Genomic DNA, 25231 nt, shown 5'->3' with positions numbered 1-25231 from the left:
ACACAAGGCCTGGGTCAAGCCTGAGCTGGATCATAGAGAACAAGGGGTGGTCAGGAGCAAGCAACGGGAGCCTTGGCCAGCTCTGAGTGTTTGCCCATTGACTAAGAGCCAAGCCTTATACAACAACTACAGCCCCAAAAAGGAGAAGTCCATGGTTACCAGCAGCCCCATCACCCAGACTCAACCAGGGTCACCTGGTGGCTGGGCTTGCTTCAGAACTATGTTTTTACAAAATGAAAAGCTAGGACAAAGGGGAAGTTCCTCCCACTGCCCTCCACAGACTCGGCCCTTCTCTTCATCCTCCCCAGAGCAGCAACTGGTATGAATTTGGTCTGAATCTAAGGCACATTTTCCCATTTTACTCTCTATGTATTCATGACCAGTGCACACTGTTTTGTGTTTTTTACAGAATTCCATCAAGGATTTACTACAAATATTCTTTTGCAATTTGCTTTTTTCACCCTACATTATTTTCTGCTTTTCTTTGAAAGATAAAAAAACGTGTGTGTATATATATATATATATATATTCATTCTACCTAATATATGTGTATCTACCATATGTAATAATATCTAATACATATGAAAGAGAAAGAGAGTTTCTGCTGTGGCTGTTGCACTTGTGTTTGCTTTTAGCTGAAAAACGAGTGGGGTTTCTCTAGTTTGCGTCTTTATCATTACAGGGCCTTAGCCCCCTCAGCTCCCGGGGCAGGGTCCCTGTGTGGCACAGGGCATGGCTCCCAGCCCGCAATGGAAGGGCAGGGAATGTGTGTTGACTGAGTGGTTTCCAGGCCCTGGTGCTGCTCCGAGAGGGAGGAGTTGCTGCTGAGCCAGGCTGGGTGGCTACCCCTCCCCTCTCTGAGCCCCCCTTCTCAAAAGCACTCCTTCCCGCTCCTCCTGGGCAGCAGCTGCCGGAGGCTGTAGGTTGAGAAGACTGGAGTGAAGTCACTCAAGGGAGCCCGGACACCTCGTCGGTTCCACGAGCGGCCCCGGCTGGGTGTTACTCCTTCCTGCCAGGCCTGTTCACAGAGGATATATGTTTAGGAAACTTAGCCAGAAAGAAATCCAGTGAAAATGAGCTATGAAACTTGGACATCCTGGAGAAATAATATTTACAGAGGAAACTCTTGAGACGAACTCTCACCAGTGCAACAACCCTGGCGTTGGGGCTCATGGCTGAGGACTGAGTCCTGTGCCAAGCAGCTCTGGCTCATGTTTACCTCCGTGAGGCCTTCACGCAGCCAACATGGGAGTCCACAGACGGCGAAGTCAACTCTACCTGCCCCCCCAGAAAGATGAATGGAGACTAGGGAAGGCAGAGAGCAGAAATGAGCGAGGAAATGAAAATCTTTTTAAAAACGCTCCTTGCTGATAATGATGTAACAAATGTACCACTGTGATGGGGGTGTTGATAATGGGGCCTGCACACGTGTGACAGAGGTGATATATGGGAAATCACTGTACCTTCCCTTCATTTTTGCTGTGAACCGAAAACTGCTCAAAAATATAAAGTGTATTTTAAAAAATCTTCCTTTATACCACAAAAGGACCTATCCTTTGGGGTTTCTGCAGTACCTATAATGTGTTTGAATAAACACCTACATAATGGGTGGGTAGGTGGAAAAAAGTCCCAGGCAATTAACCTGGAGCTACAAATGGGGTCCTGGATCCGCCATCGTGTGCATCTTGTCTGACCTTGAACACAAGGAAGTGCAAGAAAAGAGAACTCGGCTGGATTTGGATCCATCTTTCCCATCATTGGAGCCCAGGGTGTTGTATGAAAGAGAAGAAAAAACAGGATACTCGCGATACTCAGAGCTAGGCTCTGGTCACAATGTTACTCCTGATTATAAGTGTGATGTTGCAGCAAGCTTCAGTCTTCTCACCTACAGGACAAAGCCACTGCCACCTTCCTCCAGAGAATGCTGGGAGAAGCAATGAAGTCACCGTAGCTCCGTGGAAATGACAGTAATGGTCCGAGGCCCTCTCCATGCATTAGATCATTTAATCCTCAAAACAATGTCTGCTTCCAGAGAAGCAGGTATTATCATAACACATAAGGCAACAGAGCTCAATAGCCTGCCCAATGATCACACAGCCAATACCCAGCCAAGCCAGACTTTGAATTCGTGTGGTTTGATTCTGGAACCCACAATCTAATTTTTACTGTTTATAAACTAGCACGATGCCTGGTAATCCATACACAGTTAGTCCCTTCCCTCGGTCTCTCTTAAACATACAGGATTATGCTGAGAAAATGGCAGGAAAGTGTATGTAAAACTTCTCTGAAGACCATAAGATCCAATGAAAAGACAAAGCACTAAAAAATCCCAATTTGATTGAGATATTATTCGTATACCATAGAATTAACGCACTTACAGTGTACAAGTCAATGGTTTTCCTTATATTCACAGAGTTGTGACTATCTCCACAATCCATTTTAGAACATTTTTATCACCTGCAAAAGGAACCCTGTACCTCTCAACCAGAATTCCCCCTTTGCTCTCCCCCTTCCTCCTCAGCCCCTGGCTACCACCAATCTATGTCCTGTCTCTATGGGTTTGTCCATTCTAGACATTTCATTTCAATAGAACCATATAATATGTGGTCCTTTGTGGCCGGCTTCTTCCACTGAGTACGTTTTCAAAGCTCATCCACGTTGTAGCACCTAAGAGTACCCCGTTCCTTTTTACGGCCAAACAATATTCTGTTGTATGTAGCACTGCTGTGAAAGGTATTTACTTAGATGTTGGAGCTGGGGAAAACTTTAGAGACTGAATCAAAGCCTTCCCATGTTACTGATAAAGAGACTGTGGCCTGAAGGTTAAGGAGCCTCGCCAAGGTCACCTAGCAGGCTGGTGGGAGAGCCGTAAAGCTCTCAACTCGGCCCCTCTGACTTCATCCCACAAAGCATCACTGGAAACATAATTCAAAGTGCACAGCTTATGGATGATGGACAGCAGGACCATCTCTGCAAATATCAGCCGAATCATCGGTTTAACAAATCTATCTTGGCTGAACCAATGGACAAGGCACAGGGTGAGGGGCTGTAGACCTGTGGGGAGAAGGACAGAGAAGATCCCTGCTCTTTCCCCAAGTACACATTCTCCTGGGGAGGCAGAAATAAAGGCGCAAACCCTTAAATGACAGAAACAATTGTTCGCTGTAGAAAGTGCCAAAGAGGAAACAAAGGACTGAGAAAGAGGACGATGGGGGAACTCAGGTGGCATTGGCAGGGGCAAGGTTGTGTACAGTTGTGGGGGCCTTGGGTGGGAAAGGCTTCTCTGAGGAGGGGGCATTTAGGCTGGGGCCTGGAGGAGGAGAAGGACCAACTATGTCAACATCAGGGGGAAGAAGGTGCCAGATAAAACGTCAAGTGTGGGCAAGATTCCTGAGGTAGGAGAGAGCTTGACGTGTTGGGTGAGTTAAATGGATGGGGCGGGTGACTGAGTGAGCAAGTGGTGTGGTGTGAGGCTAGAGCAGAGGTCCAGATCACGATGGAGGCCTTCTGGCCTGTTCTCTCATGACTACCCTCTCGGACTAACCCAAGTCAGGAGGACCCGTGGGAAAGGAGATCTGTGGCTTCCGGTTTCCTTCCTGTGAGTTAGATAAACTCCACTGACCACAGGAAGCTAGAGGAGACCCGAGTCTCTGTAGTAAACACTTCCAAGGACAAGAGAACTGCATCTTCAGTAAGGGTGAGTAACTATGTATCACTCTCAGGATGAATCAGAAGATAAGGAAAACAGAGGGAAATGAGAAAATACAGACATATTAATAAGGAAGCGGTTAAATGATTGTGGTATAGCTACGTAGTAGAACACGGTGCAGCTGGCAAAAAGAATGAGGTTAACTCTTTCAGTGCTGAACTGGCAAGATCTCCGGTTGGTTGTTCAGCAAACAAAGAAACAAAACAAAACAACAAGGTACACAGCTGTGTGTGTATCATACCATTTGTGTTAAAAAAAAAAAAAAGGCAGGAAGGATAACACGTATTTGCCCAGATGTGCATAAAAGCTCTCTAGAAGGGTATGCATAAAATATACCTAGGAGGGGTTTACTTGTTTGTCTCTGCCTCTCCCCACCGCTGAAGAATGTGTCCTGGGAGGAAGGACAAGGGTCTCATCTGTCCTGTTTACCACTGTATCCCCAACAGTCGCACATGGGAGGCTAGGGGACAGAGGCAATAGAAGGGAGACTCTGTCTCCTCTTATACAGTTTCCAAGTTTGAAACACATGAATATATTTCCTATTCAAAGAAATTAAATAAAATAGGAAAGCAAGGAAAAGGCAATGAGGGGTCTCCAGGTCCCAACCAGAGCCTGGTGTTCCTTCCTGCCCACCTTGACCCTCAGCCTCTGACTAAGCTGACCCTTAGGGAGGTCAGCCTGTCCTCCCGGAGAATGGGGTGCTCACTGGTCCGCAGTTAGATTTTTCACCCCTCATCATCACGACAGTCTAGTGACCAAAGAAATTGTCCAGAGAGCCCAGAATTAATTTTGCTTCTCAAATGTGAGCCATCAAAGGGTCTCCCCCTGTAGAGCCACCAGAGGGAGAATGAACAAATGAAGAATTTTTGAGTGGGCGTCATACTCCAGGTAGTGGTCTGGCAGTGGGCAAGGCTCCTTAGGGGTATTAATCCGTATAAATGGGGAGTCTAACTCGGAGGAACTCAGGTCCTTGCTCTCAACTTCATAGTTTCCCAACCTCAGCGCTACTGACGTTCTGGGCTGAATAATTCCTCATTATGGGGGCTGCCCTGAGCATTACAGAATGTGTCACAGCACCCCTGGCCTCGATGTACCATCTTCACTGCAGTCAACACAGCCCAAAATGTCTCCGGACGTGGTCAGATGTCACCTGGCAAACAACATCACCCCAGGGTGAGAACAACTGTTCCCATCCCTGCATTTCCAGATAACTGCTTTGTCTTCCCGATGAGACACTGGGGCTCCCCTCTGCCTGTACCCCAGCTGGGCTGCCGCCGAGGCTGGCAGCTGACTGAACTTCATGGTGGGAGAGTTCCCTGAGTTTCAGATGCACTAACCAGACCAACTTCCTGGGAACCTCTCTGTCTGGGAAAATAACACTACTGGATTTTGTAAAATAACAATGTGTACACGAGAAGACCCCACGCCGAACAGGCTGGGGCCCTAAAAAGGCACCCCCAAAGCAGGTTGCTAATTAAAGCAAAACACACTCGGGCTGGCCAGCTGCCCGCTCTGCAGCACCTAGGAAAGCGAACGTCGCTTCCTCCCATGGTTATGTCCCCACCAGGAGGGAACAGAGACAGAGGAAGTGCGGGAGGGGTCATTCTGTAACCTGCAGGGGGATAGTGGGCACACCCATTCGTCCCTCCTTCTCTCAAGAACATCCTGCCCAAAGGGCAGCTTTCTTTGGAGGGCAAAGAAAAAGGAACTGTATGTCTATGTTTTGATGAATTTGAGGCTCATCCTTGAGGGCACTGTGAACTGAATGAGCAGAATTTTCCATGGCTAACTGTCTTGGCCGCCAGGCCCTATCGGCAACGGCTTCTTGTTTATTTACTTTCACTTGTGTTATTTCTGTTTCAGTTCAACTGCAGCTCAGTGCGGAAAGCGTAGGGGAGGTGTACATAAAGAGCACCGAGACCGGCCAGTACTTGGCCATGGACACCGATGGGCTTTTGTACGGCTCAGTAAGTATGAGGCTGACATGCTTCCAGACACGGCCAAGGTTTGAGGTTTCCAGAAATCATGTTACGTTGAGTGATGCAAACTATAAAGCAACAATTAGTCTCTGTTTGTTGTTTTTTCCAGCAGGATTCCCACCCTCTCCCCTGCCTTATTTTAGGCGCAGGCATGAAAGAGTTTCTTGTGGTGCTCTCTCAAAATACTCGGAACGTATTATCGCCTAGACACAGAGGACACATTGATTGAAATTTTAGTAACTCTTCGGTCAATCATTTCAGAATACCTATTCCCACTTCATTCACTCATTCCAAAAATGTTTCTTGGGCCCACCACATGCTGTAAGCATGTTCTCTACGCTCTTCACAAAAATTGTTGAGCCTAAACTCTAGCATGTGACTCATCATCCAACCAACATGTAGCAAGTGCCCCCGGTGTCTAAGTACTGAGGGGATGTGACGACGAATGAGCTACAGCCCCGACCTTGAGAAGCACCGTCTGAGAGTTTATCCCGGAGCTCAAAATCCTCCACATCTGCTCCGTCCCTCTCCTCAGTAGTGCTTCACACAGGTGTGACTCAGTATATACTGGTCTCTGTGAGAAAAGAATGGAAACAGTGTGATTTTGCCCCTATTGGTATCTCTGGTAGAAGATTTAAATGGAAAGAGAACTAAAGCCAATGGACCCAAGTTTTGAAATTATTTCTGAATTTCAATGATCCTTGCTCTATATCCTAACAATTGATCATTGAGGCTTAGCCAAACCCCTTTCTTCCCTTTTATGAAGATATCTACAAAAAGGCAGGCAGTAGGGGGTTTTGGTCGGAAGCTCTCTTTAACTTACATCGAATTGCCAAGGGGCAGTGGGCACAGAAAACTGTCTTTTGAAGCTGTAACTTCAGCCAGCGTTCGGGATGTGAGCACAGTTTGGGTTTTTCAGGCTGCCTGCTAGGGGTCAGAAGATGAGACTGTCAGAAAAATCAGCAGCCTCCTGCAGGCTGTTTGCTGAAATATGGATCAAATGGGACCATTCTAAAGGGTTTGGGGCTCGGGCAGTGACTGCTACATAGGAAGTAGGTTTTTTGGTTTTTTTTTTTTTTAAGGTGGTATTTGGTAATTCTTCTATTTGGTAATCAACCAATCACTGAATCTCAAACTCAAAACTGAATCTCAATTCTCTGCAACTGCGGCAAGTTACTTGCCTCCTCTGAGCCTTGTCTAAAATGAGGATAGGAATGGATGGTGACTGCCACATATAGGGGTTAAGAGGGGTCAGAGAAACTAATGAATCATCGAGCCTTACATCAAAAACCGGGGATGTACTGTATGGTGACTAACATAATATAATAAAAAATCATTATTAAAAATAAAAATAAAAATAAAAAAAAAAGAGGGGTCAGAGAGACAATGCACAGAACCCACCCACTAGTGCTGCTGACACATGGGAGGTGCTCCATCAGTGAGAGCTATAAAACAACTAATAAGTTTATAAATCCCTTATGCTCATTATTTCCTAGGTTATATTTATAGCTTATGGCTTTTCCTCTTTCAAATCAGTTTTGATATTTAATATAACCTTCTGCTAATTGTATTAAAAATATTGAGGGAGAGGGGCGCCTAGGTGGCTCAGTCGTTAAGCGTCTGCCTTCGGCTCAGGGCGTGATCCCAGTGTGCTGGGATCGAGCCCCATGTCAGGCTCCTCCGCTGGAAGCCTGCTTCTTCCTCTCCCACTCCCCCTGCTTGTGTTCCCTCTCTCACTGGCTGTCTCTATCTCTGTCAAATAAATAAATAAAAAATCTTTAAAAAAATATATTGAGGGAGAACCCCCAAATCCAATTTCCCCTAGGCTCCCACCACAGTCCTGGCCATCACTGCACTTCACCTGAACTACTCAGAGGGTAATCTTAATATATTATGCCTAATAATCTATATATTTCTCCACTAATAATGACCAAGTTCTAAAATATCTCAGAGCTCTGCCTCACACTCTTAACAAGTTTTAGGTATTAATCCACCCTGATACAAATTTTTATGTCTGTGGAAAGGATATTATCTTAAAAAATAAGTTTGAAAGGCTATATATCCAAACATTAATATATTTATCTCTAAGGGTGGTAAGCAGCCGATTTTACAACATGTGAATGCCTGTCTTATCCAAATTATCTACAGTAGGCCTATGTCACCCATATAGTTGGGGAAAAAGTGTGCTAAATATAAAAAAAGAAAATCATTTTTAAAATAGTCATGAATCAACTGTTAATCTCCAGGCCCTTGGCATTGCACCAAGTGCATAACAACTACTGACAAATCCTGGTTGAGGGACAGACGGAGCTCCTCCGATGCGGCCTGCTGACTCAGCCTGTGACTCAGCCGCTCTGTGTGTGTCAACTGCTCTAGTGTAACGGAGACATCAGGTGAGGGACGTGGCCGTCCTCAGCTTCGTCACAGAACACAGGCCTGACGCCCACTGAGAGGCGTCACGGGGGACCCTCCCTGTAGAGGAGTGGGCAAGCCACACTGGTCCACAACTGCCTACCTCCTCCCACGCCCAACAATGTGCATCAAACACTAACGTCTGAGTACGTTCCTCTAGAGGCAGCAGAGTCACCCAATTACATATTACAGTTATCTCCCATCTTACTCTAAAAGGATCCAAAGTGTCTCACCCAGATGCCATTGCACTAGACTACAAATGAATAAGCAGGAAACTTGCTGTTCCATAGTTCCTTACTCTTCAAAAGGAACTTGACTGACTGCTTGCTGCATTCTCAAGAAGCAAATGCAACTCGCCACTTAGCTGGAGAGCACCTCTCATTTGTAAGGCTCTGTGTCGGCTGGGCAGACGCAAGGCTGGCAAGTTTTCACTTCTTGCCTGAATGAGGCTCACAGCTACATACACAAACATGCCCACAAATAAAGAATAATGAACAACAAGATTGGAAACCACCAGGAAGGGCATCACTCACCACTGTGGGTGAAGAGATAACGTTGAGATCACGTGACTTGGAACTGGGGCAAAGTCGATGAACAGCATAAGTATTTTATATCCAAATACAATAAATGTATTCTAAAACTCTGACAAATAGGAAGTTCAAATGCCTAGGGTTCTTCCCACTTTCTAACAGATGAACTTCAAGGAAAACAGTAATTGTTGGTAGAGATTTTTAAAGTAACTGCACTACTTAATATGTCGTAGTGATCTTTCCAGCTTAATAAATTGGCAACTGCGTTGGATTCCAATGTGTGGATGTAGCCCTAGCCACTTAACCAATCGCCCTTCCATGAAGACGTAGGTTGCTTCGAATGTGTTCCCATTATACCCTGTACTTCAAAGACTACCCTCGAAAATACCATTTTACACTACTCAACTATCTCCTAAGGCTCAATTCCTACAAATGAAATTGCTGGGTCAAAGGTTGCCAAACTACCCTCAGAAAATTGCCACCAATTTATCTCACCAACAGTGCACGGAAGTGCCAATTTCCTATGCTCTCATAATACTAAGCATTGTAAATTTTTTTGTTCTTTGCAGATATTATAGCCAACATGTTGAATTGTTTTTAATTTGCATTTTCTTGTGAGATTGAATGTTTTCATAGGTTTATTTCCTATTTTTTTTTTAAAAATGGGATAGCATGCCATTTTGCTAACATCATCAGCCTCTATCCGTATGGCTTTATCTATGTCCTTCTGTGTGTTCATACGTAAAGATATGGGGAAGTATGTTCATTGATTGTAAACAGTTCCCTATATCTGGGTGGGTGGCTTTGGGGTGGTTTTTAAATTTTTCAAGTCCAAACTTAAAAACCCCCACCACATCACGGTTTGGTTTTACCGATTTTGGCCATTTTTCAGGGTCATGTCCATGTGCTGAGCCTTTGGAGACAAAAGGCCCAGCCCTGCCCTTGATGTGCTATGGTCATTCAGGATCTCCCCAGCAGGGAACTCCAGGGCCCTGAGGACAGCAGATGGAAGGGGAGCTTGCAAAAATAGTTAATAAATTTGAAGGCTCACTAGGTTCTGGGTCCTGTTCTAAGTTATTACCATTACTGTTACCCTCAGAGACAGGTCCCATTACGATCTCAATTCTCCTGAAAAAGAAACTGAAGCACAAAAAAGCCTCAGCAGACTTGCCCAAGGTCGCGGGGCTAGTAAAAACAGAAACCTCACTGAAAACCAATCTCTAATAATTCTATTCTCTTCCGGTCTTATCTTTTTAGCAGACAGCAAATGAGGAATGTTTGTTCCTGGAAAGGCTGGAGGAAAACCATTACAACACCTACACATCCAAGAAGCACGCGGAGAAGAATTGGTTTGTTGGTCTCAAGAAGAACGGAAGCTGCAAACGTGGTCCTCGGACTCACTATGGCCAGAAAGCAATTCTGTTTCTCCCCCTGCCAGTCTCCTCTGATTAAAGAAATATCTTCTGGGTGCCGACCACTCCAGAGGAGGCTGACGGGTCCTCACCCAGTTGACCCCAGATTGTTCCCTTGACCATTGGCTACACTAACCCCTGGTCCACAAAGCCTGAATTTGTAAGCAATGCGCTTCTAAATGCCCAGTTCACTTTTTTTTTTTTTTTTTTTTTTTTTTTTTTTTTTTTTGCAGAGCCTCTTACTCCAACACAGTTTGGAAGAGAGGGATCAAATTGCTTCTAGAGGCCAACTGGCTGGTCAGTCTGGGTGTGTGGATGTCCAGTTGCCTCCGGGCACCTGCTGCAGGCTGAGCCTCTCAATGCAAAAAGTGTGGCCAAATGAAGTGTGTTCAGGGGGCTGCCATGTGGGTCATTAGTAACTGCATACAATTCCCTCTACTGAGTAAACTCTTATCTGTGATTCCCCCAAACATCTGGCATGATGCCCTTTCGTCCTTTCAATACCCCACAACTATCAACAGCTTATGGCTAGGTTAGGGGAAGGCAGTGTTCCATGAGTACAAACTGGGATGAAGAAATCAAATCCCTCCCCCACCCAATAACAGAAGGGACTAAAATGGCAAAGGGAGATTGGGTTCTGGTGGACAACTTGGAAGGCTGGGCTCTCAATGCGGAATAAACAAAGGATGGGAGGCTTAGCCACAAGAAAGCAGGATAAATGCATAGCTTTGGAAGTCCTTACGATGCCTTGACTTTCCCAAGATTATTTGGCAGCAGGAAGCCCCAGGATGATGTCAGACAGGCAGCATGAGAAGCCGGCTCTTGATAAAAGCAAAAACATCCAGTGTTGGTAAATTCATTTGGGTCTGGGGTGTGGGAGTGCTGAGAAAGAAAGGAAACGTGGGCTGAGGGGATGCTTTCCTAGAAAGAGATAGATTCTAGAAGTGGGGAGGAAAGAGAAAGGGACGCCAGGACTGGTGCTTTGTCCCAAGAAAACAGAGGATCTGAGGTCCCAGGCAGTGTTTACACATCACAAGCGGATTGGGTTTGAGTGTAGATTCCGATGCGGTGGGTCTGGGATATGGTTTGTGTATTTCTAACATGCCCCAGGTGCTGCAAGGGCTGCTGTCCTCCCCCCCACCCCCAATTTAAGTAGCAAAGTCCTGAAGAATGCTGTTCAAAGGAAGGTGGCTCAAGCCCCTGATCCCCTCTCACCTCACCCTCAGAAACATACAGAGCACGAGTCTTCCTGAGCTCTCAGGCAGCGTGAGCAGCAGTGATGCTGGTGTGAAGGAACATGGATGTGAGGCGCTTTGGCCCGGTGCCTATAAAATACCCATTTAGAAGATATACAAAAGCATACTTCAAAAATGTTAAACCCTCACCAACAGCTTTTCTCAAGAGACCATTTGTGTTACGATTACTTGTATAAATATGCTTCCTGCTTAAAGTAAACTTGACCCAAGTGGCTAGCAAATTAGAAACACCATTCATCTCTGACATATGATACTGTTGCCATGTAAAGGCCCTTAATAAGCCATTTACATTTACTGTGAGACTGTATGTTTTAATCACATTTAAAAATATAGAGCTCAAAGGCAGTTAACTGATTAGCATTCAGCCACTGAGAATAATAATAGGCTATGATGTATAAGCTCTTCAATTATCTACTACTTACACTACATTACCTATAAAAAGAGATTGTACGTCGTTTTCCATTGTGCTATTACAAATTTTCTTTGAAAGTGGGGAGTCTGAAGCAAAGATATGATAACTGTGGATAAAAACTGCTGACAATATTAGCTCATGGTATAAGGAACTGACATGACTAATTGAAAAATAATTCCTTACTAACTGAATTGTCATGTCTATGATGGGGAAAAAAAAAGACAATCTGTGAAAGTTCGAAGCAACAGTGCAACCGAGGAACTGAACTAAGTTCACACTATAGTTCATAATATTCTGCATTTTGTACAGAAAAACGAATTCAGCACTTTTTGTTTTTGTAACTTGGATAAGACAATTCTATGTTATTTTAGTAAATCCTTACAGGCAAGTTGGGGATCTTGCAGTGTGGTTTAACATCTCCTTACTCTGAAGATCTGGCAGAAAAGGGTACGCAGAGAGGAAATATAAGATATTTATAATGGTCCATAATTTTTAGTGTATGAATCAAACTCAAATATAACACTGGCCAAGAAAAATTAAATGTTGCTAACAGATGAGACGGAAGTCTGTGGTTTCAGAAATCCAAAGCTGTTAGAAGAAACACTACTGTGGCCTCCACAACCTCCGCCCGGTCATTATTCATGCATTCATTCAGTGAATATTTATTTCATGCCTACTGTGTACCAGGCACTGTCCTGGGTACCGGGGCCCCTGGAAACCTTGTCTGTCTGGTTTGCTGCTGTATTCTCTCCCAGGGCATTATATTTATGATGAAAGATGCTGTGGATACATTTACTTCATTCAAGTAAAAACGGAGACTGTGTAGCTTCCTGCTGAACAAACGGCAAGTCCCAGAAACCCAGGTTCTGGAAAATTAGCCACACCCAGTGTAAGATAAACCCCTATCAAGGTGTCAGAGGCCATGGCAAGGTAAACCTAACATTTTCAACCACAGGACCATGTCTGCTTTAGGAGGACCGCTTTCAGATTGGGGAAAGAGCCTGTCAGATCTTGTAAGAAGGGAGTCGTTGGCAGATCCCCGCCATCGGGAACGTGCTCTTAAACATGGAGCATTCCTGTTGCGCTCTCTCTTCCTTGAGTAAGTCAAGTCGCCATCTGCTTGTCACATGCCTCTCGTGTGGATTCATTCTCAGGCCAACTGTTAAGAATTGCCTGACATTCTGTACAAAGCATCGTAGCGTTTATGCTTTTGACTGTTTTCGGTACGGAGGTGGAGGCAGTTAGTGATCTGTTTCCTTGGAAGGGATGATCATTAGAGCCTCCTCTGGCCAACAGTGTGTACTTATCAAAAACTGAGTGGAGCGTCAAGTGTTCCTGGAGATCAAGGTCCTTGCTTTGTGTCAGAGGGGACGGAGCCCAACTCCTCAGCTTCGTGGGACATATAGCCTAAACCAGCTGAGCCCACGGGCTGCGAAGCAGACCTCTGATGAAGAAGACATCTGTCCTTTTACATCACTGTCTCTCTTTTTTTGGCACCTTATAATAAATGTTCCACTAAAAGGTGATACTGTCTCTCTGAGTTTTAGAACATCACAGGTCTCATCTTCCTATGGAAGGTCTTCCCCCCACACTTGACAGGTGTGGCTGCTTTGTTTTCTAGACACAGCTTGTCACCGGATAGGATGCCTTAAAAGCTGACAGGAAAAGCTAAGGCAGAAACAGTTCTCATTTTGTTTGGAAACCTGAGGAAATATTAGTGTTTTTCTAGAGATCCATCCATCAAGTATTTTCAGGGGATTTGCCCCCTGAAGAGTCAAGGACCATAACTAACTCAACAGGTACTTTTTTTCATAGTATAAATTACGAAAATTTATGCTACTATCGTACAGTTGACCAGCTTGTCCTTAGGCAAGTGCCTTAATGAAGGGTAACACATTTGCCCATTAGATTTTCTGAAATCACTATCATACTAAGCAACATCACCTTAAATAAACTTCTCAATACTAGTACTTCTTTTTATTTAATTTTATTTATTTATTTGAGAGAGACACAGAGCACAAAAAGGGGAAAGGGCAGAGCAAGAGGGAAAGAAACAAGCAGGCTCCCCGCTGAGCACGGAGACCTACAAGGGGCTCGATCCCAGGACCCCGAGATCATGACCTGAGCTGAAGTCAGACACTTAACCCACTGAGCCAACCCAGGAGCCCCTCAATCTTAGGACTTCTTATTCTTAGGAGAAAGCATACTGTTGCCTAAACCTCATGGCAGAATCAGATCACAAACACAAACACCCACACATATACACACACACACAGGCTCTCACACACATCCTCGCACAAGCACGTGTACCTATTAATAATGGTTCGGCAGCGTTTGTCCACTCTACCAATTACACACAACAATCAATCGCTCCTTTTCCTTTTAAAGTCGCCTAAACCCAATACTTTCCTACTCTGGAGCTTGAGCCACAGTAAGAACTACATTTTCCATCACAACCCAGCATATATCACACACACACACACACACAACTGAAACAAAAACAGCAGGAAACTATATACAGGTGATGCATTTTTTCCCATTTCATTCCACTAAAAAATGCTGGTCAAAGATCCATTAAATTGGGTCACAACATTAATGGGTTACAACCACAATTTTTTGGAAAACGCTGGCTCAAAGCAACTGGTCTTCATCCTGAAGATGACGAGACCCAATTAGGATCCTGTATGATGACTTCAGTTTTTTCAAAAACACGGTTTGTTCAAAGACAAGGGGACATCCTGTTACCCAGGAACCATCTGTTCTGAGGGCTTGGTGAATTCTTTTAGTTGGCTTGCTTCTAATCATGCAAAATGAATGTAACGATGCAGATCCCACAGGCAACCACTGCTGCCTGCAAAGCCTCCTATGTTTTTAGCAGATTTCTGCTGGCAGAGCCCTGAGGACTCTGACCCCCCTCCTCTCCTTTGAAACTCTCATCACTGTGGGGCTTGAGGGCATTCCCTGCCTAACTTCCACAGTCTTCACTTCATTCCTCCCTTTTGCTCCCCGTCCCCAAACTCTTAATTCATAAACAAGACTTGAAAAGAAGGTTGAGCCAGGAAAAGATGAGACGCCCAGAGCCTCTGAGCATCCTCCCAGCCCCCCATCGCTTTCTGACAATTACCCTCTTACCTACCTAACAGAAGAGTTTCCCATCCATCACTCAGTGACAAGATAAACACCATTGCTACTGGAATGCATCTTATACAGGGATTTGAAAATTTTCATCTTTGCTGAACCAACTAAAAAATGTAACTCTATGCCCTAAATGTTTGAGAGGGTTAGTCTGGCTGAGAATTGGCCTCTTATGGGTGAAACTGACAGCAAAAGAGAAAAGTATAACTGAAGTCACTGCCTTCCATATGCATCTGAGTGATGTCCTAGCTGCCATGGGGTGGAGAGGGGAGGGGAATCCTAACCCCAAGCACCCTTGGGTCACCGTTATATTGAGGAGGATGGTAATAGAGATACATCAAACAAAGACATGCCTTCAAGTGCACTTGTACAAATTAACAAAAATTATTTGTAAGAGCAGTAGTGCAATATAGGAAGACTTAAGCCTGACCTAGCCATGGGACTTGTAATGTCTCCATTTCAAAATCACTAGGCATTTGTTTGACAACCATTAAAATTGCAATAATGGCTCGTGAAAAGTGGCACACCCCCACCTTCCAACTCCACTCCTTAAACTTGTCCTCCAGCCCCAGAAAGAATCTCCCATTACTGTACATAATATTTACTCTAAAACCCAGTCAGAGAACTCAGAGCCTGAGACGTGGGGATCCGACACAGGGCGCTCGTGACCTCAGTGATCCATCTCACATTCCCTCAAGTTACAGGGAAATGTCCTAAATGACTACTGGGATCTTTCTGTAACACTGTACCCACTCTGCGGTTGACATATTGACCATGACATACTACACTGTTAGCTTTCCACCCCAGTTAGAAAATTAAAAAGAGAAACCAGGTCACACACAGCCCGAAGCTGGAGGGTAGGTTTGCTTTATAAAACGCATGTATTGTAGGACCTAGTTTTGGGGTCTTCTGATGGGTCTGAGAATGTGTGTGATGTGGGAAGGAGGTATTTCCTAAATTGCTTCCTTCCCTCTGAGCTACCCACTGTCACACAGGCTACATTTACACATTTAGCAGCTAAACACTGGTGTCTACTTTATTACGTAAACAAGCAAAACCTCACCATGTCCTTGATGTGCTCTTCTATCAGCCTTAATGAAGGGTTGGGCGCTCCTTGTTTGGAAGTGTGTTCAATTTCAGGATTTGGTTCACTTGGTTGCTGTGTTTGGGGATGTAGGTGTAGACAAGTGGCTTGTGCAAGTCGTCACAGAGACGCACATCATTGTGATTTTTGTATTTCATATTTTCCTGCCTTAAGAGAAATTCTTTTTTTAGTCTTACCCAGAGATACATAAGAGCAAGAGGTTAGACTCTTTTACTGATATGCCTTGGCCCAGAGCTTCTTCCTCCAAAGTAAGTTACAAGGATGTCTCCGTACACTAACTGGCTTTGTTTGCCCTGTAAAAACAGGACTGTTCACAGTCTGTGACGTCAACTGTGTTGAGAGTTCAGTAGTTTCCTATAGAAGCGAACAGTGAGATCTATGGCTTTCTCAAAATACAACACTTGGGGGGGGGGGCACCTGGGTGGCTCAGTCAGTTGAGTGTCTGCCTTTGGCTCAGGTCATGATTCTGGGGTCCTGGGATCGGGTCCTGCGTCAGGCTCCCTGCTCCGTGGGGAGTCTGCTTTTCCTTTTCCTTTCCTGCCTCTGCCTTTATTCCCTCTGGTGCTCACTCTCTCCCTCGCGCTCTCTCTCCCTCATGCTCACTCTCCCTTTCTCTCTCTCAAATAAATAAAATCTTTAAAAACAAACAAACAAACAAACAAACAAACAAACCACCTGCATTAGGAGCCCTGAGTGTGACCTGGGAAATGGTGCAGGTTTTAGGACTGGCTGGATTATTTCTGATATTACAGGATCAAATCGTAAATCCAGGGCAGGCGTGCAGAGGGGACATAGGAGAGAGGAACTTGTTTCCCTATCCATGGTGCCACTGGAATCTGTCATAGAATATTTACCTGAAGAGAAGAAGAGAGAGAGGTCTTATAGAATGCTTGAAACTGCGTATTCTCAAGCAACCTGAACATTTGGGAAGAGTTTGGCAGGGCAGGGGGCTACCCCACACCATTGAGTCCTCAAGAATAAACAGCAGGACTATGTTGAAAATGAAGCATTTTTCCTCAATTCCCTCCCTCCCTCATTCATTCATTTACTGGTCATCTATTGAGTATCTAGCATTGTGTTTGTGAGGGTCCGGTCTGGAAACTGAGACCACACCAATAATTTGAACAGGGAAACTTTAATGGGAAGAATTGTTAACTAATAAAAAGGGATTAACTACTGAGGGGGTAAAGAGATCTCTAAGCAATATTGGAATAGCAGATGGAGGGAGCAGCTTCTCTTCCAAGGCTACAGAAAGAACTCAAGGAAGAAAGAAATTGAGAGAGGGCCTTCTCTCAGGGATGAGATTTGGACTCCATTGGCAAAGGGGTGGCTGTGGCCCAAGGATCTCACCGTGGCCCCTCAGGGAGCTTCCACTGGGCGCGCTCAAGAGCCAGCGCGACTCCTTGCACGTTGTGCACCAGCCAGTTTCGCACAGGAAGCTGCCCGCCGGCCACCATGCCATCGGAGCTAGAAGAAAAGTACTAGAACCCCAAAGACAAGCCCCTACCCCTAGAAGTGTCCCTCCGGTGCCCTCTGCTGACAAAGCCTAAGCTGCATTGGCTGGCAAAGGAGAAACCTTGTCGGGGTCCAGCTGCAGTGTGACAAAAGGAGGCACAGAGGAATGGATTTGGAGCAGATAGGCAAGAACCGACAACCTGCATAACCATGGTTTGGATACTCTGCTAGACATGGCGTTAGCGATGAATAAATGTGGTCCTCGCTCTTACAAAGCTTACTGTCATAGTGGATGGCCACAGTCCCTAGAGGAAGGCATCATTTTTTTTTTGGCTTTATTCCCTTTAAAAAATCAGTGCTTTCTGAGACCTCTGAGCTTCTCCAAAGACGATCACATACATTCAATTTAGTTCCTTCAGATATTAAGCCATTTGCTATTTTATTTTATTTTTTCAGGGAAATAATAAGGTCCTTTGCTATTTTAAAGCAACCCTAACCAGTGCAATATACACACAGAGAAGCAGCTAGCTCCGGAGCAGACCAGCGGAGTCGGAATCCTGGCTCCTCCGTTTACTGACTTGGTAACTTTGGGCAAGTGACTGAATCTAGCTGCCCTCCATGTCCTCCTCCACAAAGTGAGGATCCGAACAGTATCGACCTCATACGCTTGGTGAGAGGATCCACTGTGATGGAGGCATGCAAGTACTTCTAATATAATATCTGACATACAAAAAGGCTTGAATAAACATTTGCAACTGTTTTATAATAAATGCAATTATATATATTATAATAAGATAGGGGTAAAAATGATCTTTTAGATTCTCTATTCAGGTTCCCAGGGATTGTTTTCATGAACCCACACTCAGAAAGATCCTGCTTTTAAACAATTCATTTAAAAAAGATTCAAAATGGAGTGGCTCATTCAGTTGAGTGTATAACTTCAGCTCAGGTCATGATCTCGGGGTCCTGGGATCAAGCCACACGTTGGGCTCCCTGCTCAACAGGGACTCTGCTTCTCTCTCTCCTTCTGCCCTTCTTCCTGCTCGTGCTCTCTCTCTCTCTCAAATAAATAAAATCTTTTTAAAAAATAATAAAAAAAATAAAAGTAAAAAGAGGGGCACCTGGGTGGCTTAGTTGGTTGAGCAACGACTCTTGATTTTGGCTCAGGGCACGATCTCAGGGTGGTGGCATGGAGCCCCATGACCGGCTCTGCACGCAGCATGGAGTCTGCTTGTCCTCCTCCCTCTGCTCCTCCCCCTGTGAGCTCTCTCTCTCTCTCTCTCAAATAAATAATGAAAGTCTAGATTGACTCCAAGCTTACTTTTATATGGCACATCTTAAAAACGTGCAAAAATAGAGCCAAAGAAACTATGTGTGTTTGGTTAAGAGATTTAAAATGAGATGACTTTGCTCTCTTCAGATAGTTCAAGGGTGATTTTGGTTTTCTTGCTCTGCTGGTCCAAATGAGTATAGGTATGTGGAACTTAACAAGGAAGGGGCTTTGGTTCAGCATAAAGGAAAAAACAAACTTGTAACAACTACAGCCATTCCAACCGTAGCGACTGATATCTGCCACTCCGGGAGACTGTCCCACAGAGATTGACTGGACACCTGTGGTAGAGTCTGACACGTCAGCCTCATCTGCCTCCCAAGATGACACCATCAGCACCCTTCCGGGATGGCCTGGGTGGAGACAGCTGCCTTGCCCAGGGCACGGCCCTCTGAGGCAGTCTGCATCGGGGCATAACTGCCCCTTTGCTTTGGCGCCAGACAGCTCCCCAGGATCATTTCAGCTTCAGAACTTCTCATGATGTCGGCTGCAGCCCCTACTGAGACTGCCTCCCTTCTCCTTCTGCCCTATCCAGCTTCCTGCCCTCCCACAGTGGTTGGTCCCCAGATCTTTAATAAACTGCTGGCAGGTAGATCTTCACTTCACAGTCTGCTTCTGGGGGAGCCCAGCCTGTGACAACACCTGCCCAGGATGCTAGAGGCATGGCTCTGAGCAGGGTAACTGTAAAGGTCCCTGACAGCCCTGTGACTCAACAAAGCTGTTGGGCATCTGAAGCTGAATGCTCTAAGTCTACAGAGTTCCCATCTGTGCCAACTGTGTGCAATCCATACGGATGGTCCTCACGAGAAATCTCAACCTTCTTTCTTACTGTCTGATCTACGGCTGGCCTGAAGTCACTTAGGAGGGGCACCTCTTGAGTCATAACATTGTTCATTCAATCACTTGTCAAGTCTTTCAACAACTGTTTATCGAGGCCCAGACACACACCAAGCCTGGTGGAAACAATAGTGCATAAAAGAGCTCTTTTCTGGAGCTTATATTCTAGTGAGCAGAAACGTATCAACCTATTTCCCAAATTTCAGTCATTTGTATACTGCTTCCAAAATTTTTGCTTATATGCCCATTGCCTGATCATGGTACTTCTACTTCCTCTGGCTTATGGATGGTGCATTCACAGTTTTATCTATTTAGGCCCAACATAGGCTAAAATGTTCACAAAAGGATAAGCTATAAGTATATACATATTTTTTTCTAATACACATCAAAATAAATATATAACTTTAAAATTTTTAAAAATGAACACCTGCATGTCATTTGTGCCATATGTGTACCATACTTTAGGAAGCAATTTATACAAAGGATCACACAGAGAAATGTAAAACCACAAGTGTGACAAGTGCTTATAATGAGAAGTATCCAATATCCTCAGACTATATAACAGGGGGAATTAACTTACTTAAGGGCTTCTCTGAAGAAGTGGGCTAATATCTGAAAGAAGAGTAAGAGCTGACAAGATAAAGAGGTGGAATGTGTGTTGTGATGAACATTACAGATAGAGGCAGCAGCATACGCCAAGGCCCTGTGGCAGGAGGGAACACAATGCCAATGAGGCTCAAGTGTGGTGACCAAGGGGTAGGGAGCATGTCGTGAACTGAGGCTCGCTGGCAAAGTAGAGGCCAGTGATGGAAAAGGGAAGTTAGGTGGATTCCGTGCTCCAGCATCTGTAGATAACAGTTTAAGCTATATATACATAAGCATTCGCTCTCCCTCTCTCTCTCCCCCACACAACTGAATTGTAACACTTCTCTAGACCCTCTGCCAAGGGACACAAATAAGCAGCATCCACATGCATGTTTCTGGCCTGGGACTGTGAAATGTATTCCAGACTTGAAACTTCACGGGGGCTGAGGTTACATTTGTTAAATATTTAGCACTTTCCCCCAGGCTTTTATTCATTCTATCCAGCAGGTGGAGTATAGGGAAATGCTTTTTGTTCCCAACAAATCCCCTTATATCGAAAAGGAAGAGCAAGGTCTGCCAGCACAGTCAAGGGTGAGAGATAGAACAAGGAAGCAGTGATTGTGTATTTGAGTCTCATTCATATGGAAAACATGAACTAATTAGCTTCTTACTGCTGTACTTCCAGAGATTCTGAATTTGACGTTTCTGTCCAAGTTTGGGGAGCTATGCTATTAATCAGTCCAAAAACAAATGAAGCGGCTTAAAAAGAATCACATAACCAAAAACCACATCCTTCATAAGATAAAAAACAAAAAAACCCCAAAAAACAGGCAACTTGGAAACTCTTCAGAGATGGTGCCAGTTTCAGGGTTTGGGGGGGGGGGGGGATCTGGCTGGCTGACGGAGATGTCTTAATCTGGGGATGAAAATAGAGAACACAAACATATTTACACAGCTCTAATGAGGAAAACGCAACAGACCACATTGCCCTGTAAAGAGTGGCTTCTTAAAGTCCTACAGCCAAACACTGACCTTGTGGGGAAAACAAACCAAAGGACCGAAAGTGAATAGAGACAGAATAGGGGGGCTCCAGATTCTGTAAGAAACATGACCAATTCTGCATAATAACCCTTCTGAATTGATCTCACTCCTTTTTCTGGAAGACACAGAAACCTGCCTTCGTGACAACCAAACAAAGAAGACAGCTCCTGAGTCTCTGCCATGGAGGAGGTTATTGAAACAAACGTGGGGGAAGAGAACAACGCACTCTACTGAGGACTCCCACACTCAGCTGGGGGATGTGGTTCATAAATAAACTGTCAAAACGCAACCTAAGAGAGCACAGAAAGAAATGCGTGCACGGTGCTCCCGGAGCACAGGTGGAAGGAAAAATTCCTCCTGGGGGATTGAGGGAAAGCTTCCCAGAGGAGGTGATGTCTGACCTGTGTCAGAAGAGATGAGCAGCTGTCTACAGACGAGGAAGTGGGAAAAGGAAGCAGGACCATGGGGAAATGGGGGGAGGGAAGCAGGACGATGGAGTCTCACCTCACTCATGGATTAGGAACGAGAGAGTCCACTTATAAAGAGAAGTCAGTCCCCCATGGTCAAACTCAGTCCTGAAAAGCCCCCAGAGAGATGGGCATACCATATCTCAGTGAGGAACTGGCATGCATTTGGGGGGCCTATGCCATATGAACACTGTGAAAAATTAAGCCCTGTAATCCCATTCAGCCAGCCAGGTGCTCCCAGTACAAGAGGTCTGGAAAACCAGGACAACAGCAGACCCTGCCTCCCCTCACTCCCTTGGGAGCACACAGATTTGGGAGAAGAATGTCAGGCAGATCACCCACAGTATTTACTGTTCTCTTTCTCCTTCCTCCCTCCCGCATGCTCTCTCTCTCCTGAGTCGGTAAAGTTTATTTCTTTTAAGTTAACTGTGTGCGTGTGTGATGTCGCTTTCCTTTCGCATATAGGGTACAAGCTGGCACTATTCAGTATGCGGTTTCCACATCTCTAACACAGGGAGAATATTAAAACCTCCCTCACAGGGTCAAGGTGAGGATGAAATGAGCTCATCAGTGTAGACTGCACAGAACACTGCTTGGTGCAAGGTAAGTGTGTAACTATTACTGCTACAATCATTACTCCAATCAAAGGAGACAGCACAAGCTAGGACACAGAAAGACAGAGGAGAATGGTTTAGAGGATGGACAGCAGCATAACCAACCAGAGGTGAAGCTGGTAAGGTAGGCTTTGGGGAATTTGGGAAGGTTCTTTATTGCAGGACTAAGCTTAAATTCTATCTTTGGGCAAGAAGAAACCAGTGGAGACATTCTGCAGGTAGGTCGTAACTCCACATTGAGAGTAAACTGCGATAGCTCCAGCCGTTGTGTGGAAAAGAAGATGGGAAAACCCGTCAGAAAGCCACTGTAAGAGAGTGGTCTTGGGGGCGCCTGGGTGGCTCAGTCGTTGAGCGTCTGCCTTCGGCTCAGGGCGTGATCCTGGCGTTATGGGATCGAGCCCCACATCAGGCTCCTCTGCTATGAGCCTGCTTCTTCCTCTCCCACTCCCCCTGCTTGTGTTCTCTCTCTCGCTGGCTGTCTCTCTCTCTGTGTCAAGTAAATAAATAAAATCTTTAAAAAAAAAAAAAAAAAAAGAGAGAGTGGTCTTGGGGGGCACCGGGTGGCTGACTCAGTTCAGCATCCCACTCTTGGTTTTGGCTCAGGTCATGATCTCAGGGTGCTAGGATCAAGTTCTGCATTGGGTTCCACACTCTGCGGGGAGTCTGCTTGAGATTCTCCCTCTCCCTCTGCCCCTCCCCACCATGTGCCTGCTCACTCTAATAAATAAATCTATCTTTAAAAATAAAAGAGTGTGGTCTTGGGATGAGGAGAACCTGAGCTGATGGCAGTGGTGACGGTGATGATTTTCTTAATGTCAGTTCCCCCAAAACAGACCCTGAGACCATGATTGTGGCATAGGCTGAGAGGAGATCCCAAAAAGCACAAGTGTGGGGGAGGGGGGGAATATAAGACAGGGATAGGAGAAGGGCCATCCATTCCTCACGAAACAGGTCCCTGCTGCAGACAGGTGAGGCTCATTTCCACTGGGGTCTCTGCGAGGCTGTGGACAGCAAGGCTGCATGCAAGCTCAGAAACGGTTGAAGATAAGTCAAGCAGAGAAAGACAATTATCATATGGTTTCACTCATTTATGAAACATAAGAAATAGGAAGATCGGTAGGAGAAGGAAGGGAAGAATGAAGTGGGGTAAACAGAAGGGGGAATGAACCATGAGAGACTGTGGACTCTGGGAAACAAACTGAGGGCTTCAGAGGGGAGGAGGGTGGGGGATTGGGATAGGCTGGTGATGGGTATTAAGGAGGGCACATATTGCATGGTGCACTGGGTGTTATACGCAAATAATGAATCATGGAACATTGCATCAAAAACTGGGGATGTACCGTATGGTGACTAATGTAACAAAATAAAAATTATATATAAAAAAAGAAAGAAACAGTTGAAGAGATCTGCGGCAGACACGATGATAATGATACTAGTTGCAGTAGGTAACCTTTTCTGAGTGCTTACCATGGGCCAGACATGATGCTAATATCTCATGTAAATGCATTATGACGGTCTATCCTTACAACCCTCAGGAGGTGTCAGTGCTATTACTATCCTCACTTTACAGATGGGGAAACTGAGGCACTGAGCAGTTATATGATGTGCCCAAAGGTACAGAGCTAGGAGGTGATGAAACCCACACTGGAGCTCATGCATTGTGACTCCAGAGCCCATACCTTCAATCGCTACTGCATACTGCCTCAAAAAGACCAGCACTGAGCTAGGAAGAAGCGATGAATCTGAGAATGATTTAGGACAGTGCTATCTAATACAACAGCCACTAGCCACATGTGGCTACTGAGCACTTGGAAATGTCACTAGTACAACTAAAGAAGTGAAGTTTGAATTTTATTTATTTTAATTAAAATATTTATGCATGCCTAGGGGCTACTGCATTGGACAGTGGAAATTTAGAAGGTGGAACACTCTGCCCTTGAAGAAGGTAAGGAATATTTAGATCTTTACCAATATGGTGATGTCATGATGCATCTTTATCTGTGTCACAGTTAATTAATTACAGAGAGTACTGAAAATTCTGAAATTAATGAATTTTTTATATTTAATTAAAAAATTTAAAATCAAACTAATGCAGGCACACAGGTTTAAAAATACAGTATTACAAAATTTATAACAGCAGTATCCTTTCCCATTGCACTCCTGCTCTCCAGACACAACCACTTTTATTTCTTCTAGATATTTCTCGGGATACTTGACTTCGTTTTTTTTTTTTTTTTTTAAGATTTTATTTATTTATTTGACAGAGAGACAGCCAGCGAGAGAGGGAACACAAGCAGGGGGAGTGGGAGAGGAAGAAGCAGGCTTCCAGCAGAGGAGCCTGATGTGGGGCTCGATCCCAGAACGCTGGGATCACGCCCTGAGCCGAAGGCAGACGCTTAACGACTGAGCCACCCAGGCGCCCCTGACTTTGTATTTCTAAACAGTATCTATTAAACAGTATGCATTAGTTTCATTCTATGGAAGATACAGATTTAGCTTTTTACACTATAGGCCAGCCAGTTATCTACATAACTTCTATCCCATCCCAGGGCCCTTCCATCATCCCTAAAGAGTCACATCACTGGTTAGTTCAAGAGTCAATGTTCACATTAGTAAGATGTTGTGACTATTAGTTACATATAAGTGAGGGGATGATTTCATGTCATTCTTCATACAAGTGTCTGTCTTTCATTTCCTCCATTTTCAGCTTACTCATCACCAATTTAGCCTCAAACTTTCAGACAAACTCTAAAAAGCCTCTCAATACAATCAACCACATTTTTTACTGTTTCGATTTTCATCGAGACATCCCTCTTGGAGCCCTCGGATCTGTAGCGCCTTTCACAGCGCCATGACCCTGGGGCTTCCCACCACTATTTTCCTGGGATTCCTTGTGCCTCTCTCCTGTTTTAGGTTTACTATTCCAGGATCCCACACAATCTTCTTTCTTAA

General features: G+C 44.9%; 1 protein-coding gene across 9 annotated transcripts in view; it reads left to right on the top strand.

Moving 5' to 3' along the window:
* Positions 1-13236, top strand: part of FGF1 (fibroblast growth factor 1) — a 94166-nt gene extending 80930 nt beyond the window's left edge. For 7 of the 9 annotated variants that reach the window (XM_026499028.4, XM_044384194.3, XM_026499024.4 and 4 more), the window contains 2 exons: positions 5573-5676; positions 9888-13236. In XM_026499028.4, coding sequence (XP_026354813.1) covers positions 5573-5676; positions 9888-10082 — 299 coding nt within the window. In that variant the 3' untranslated portion in view covers positions 10083-13236. The remainder of the gene's footprint in view (positions 1-5572; positions 5677-9887) is intronic. The other 2 variants (XM_048220733.2, XM_044384191.3) reach the window with 2 other exon arrangements.
* Positions 13237-25231: the final 11995 nt, after the last annotated feature.

Source organism: Ursus arctos, unplaced genomic scaffold (assembly GCF_023065955.2).
Source record: "Ursus arctos isolate Adak ecotype North America unplaced genomic scaffold, UrsArc2.0 scaffold_5, whole genome shotgun sequence".
In the NCBI taxonomy this organism is placed as follows: Eukaryota; Metazoa; Chordata; class Mammalia; order Carnivora; family Ursidae; genus Ursus; species Ursus arctos.
This window is presented reverse-complemented; position numbering and strand designations above follow the sequence as displayed.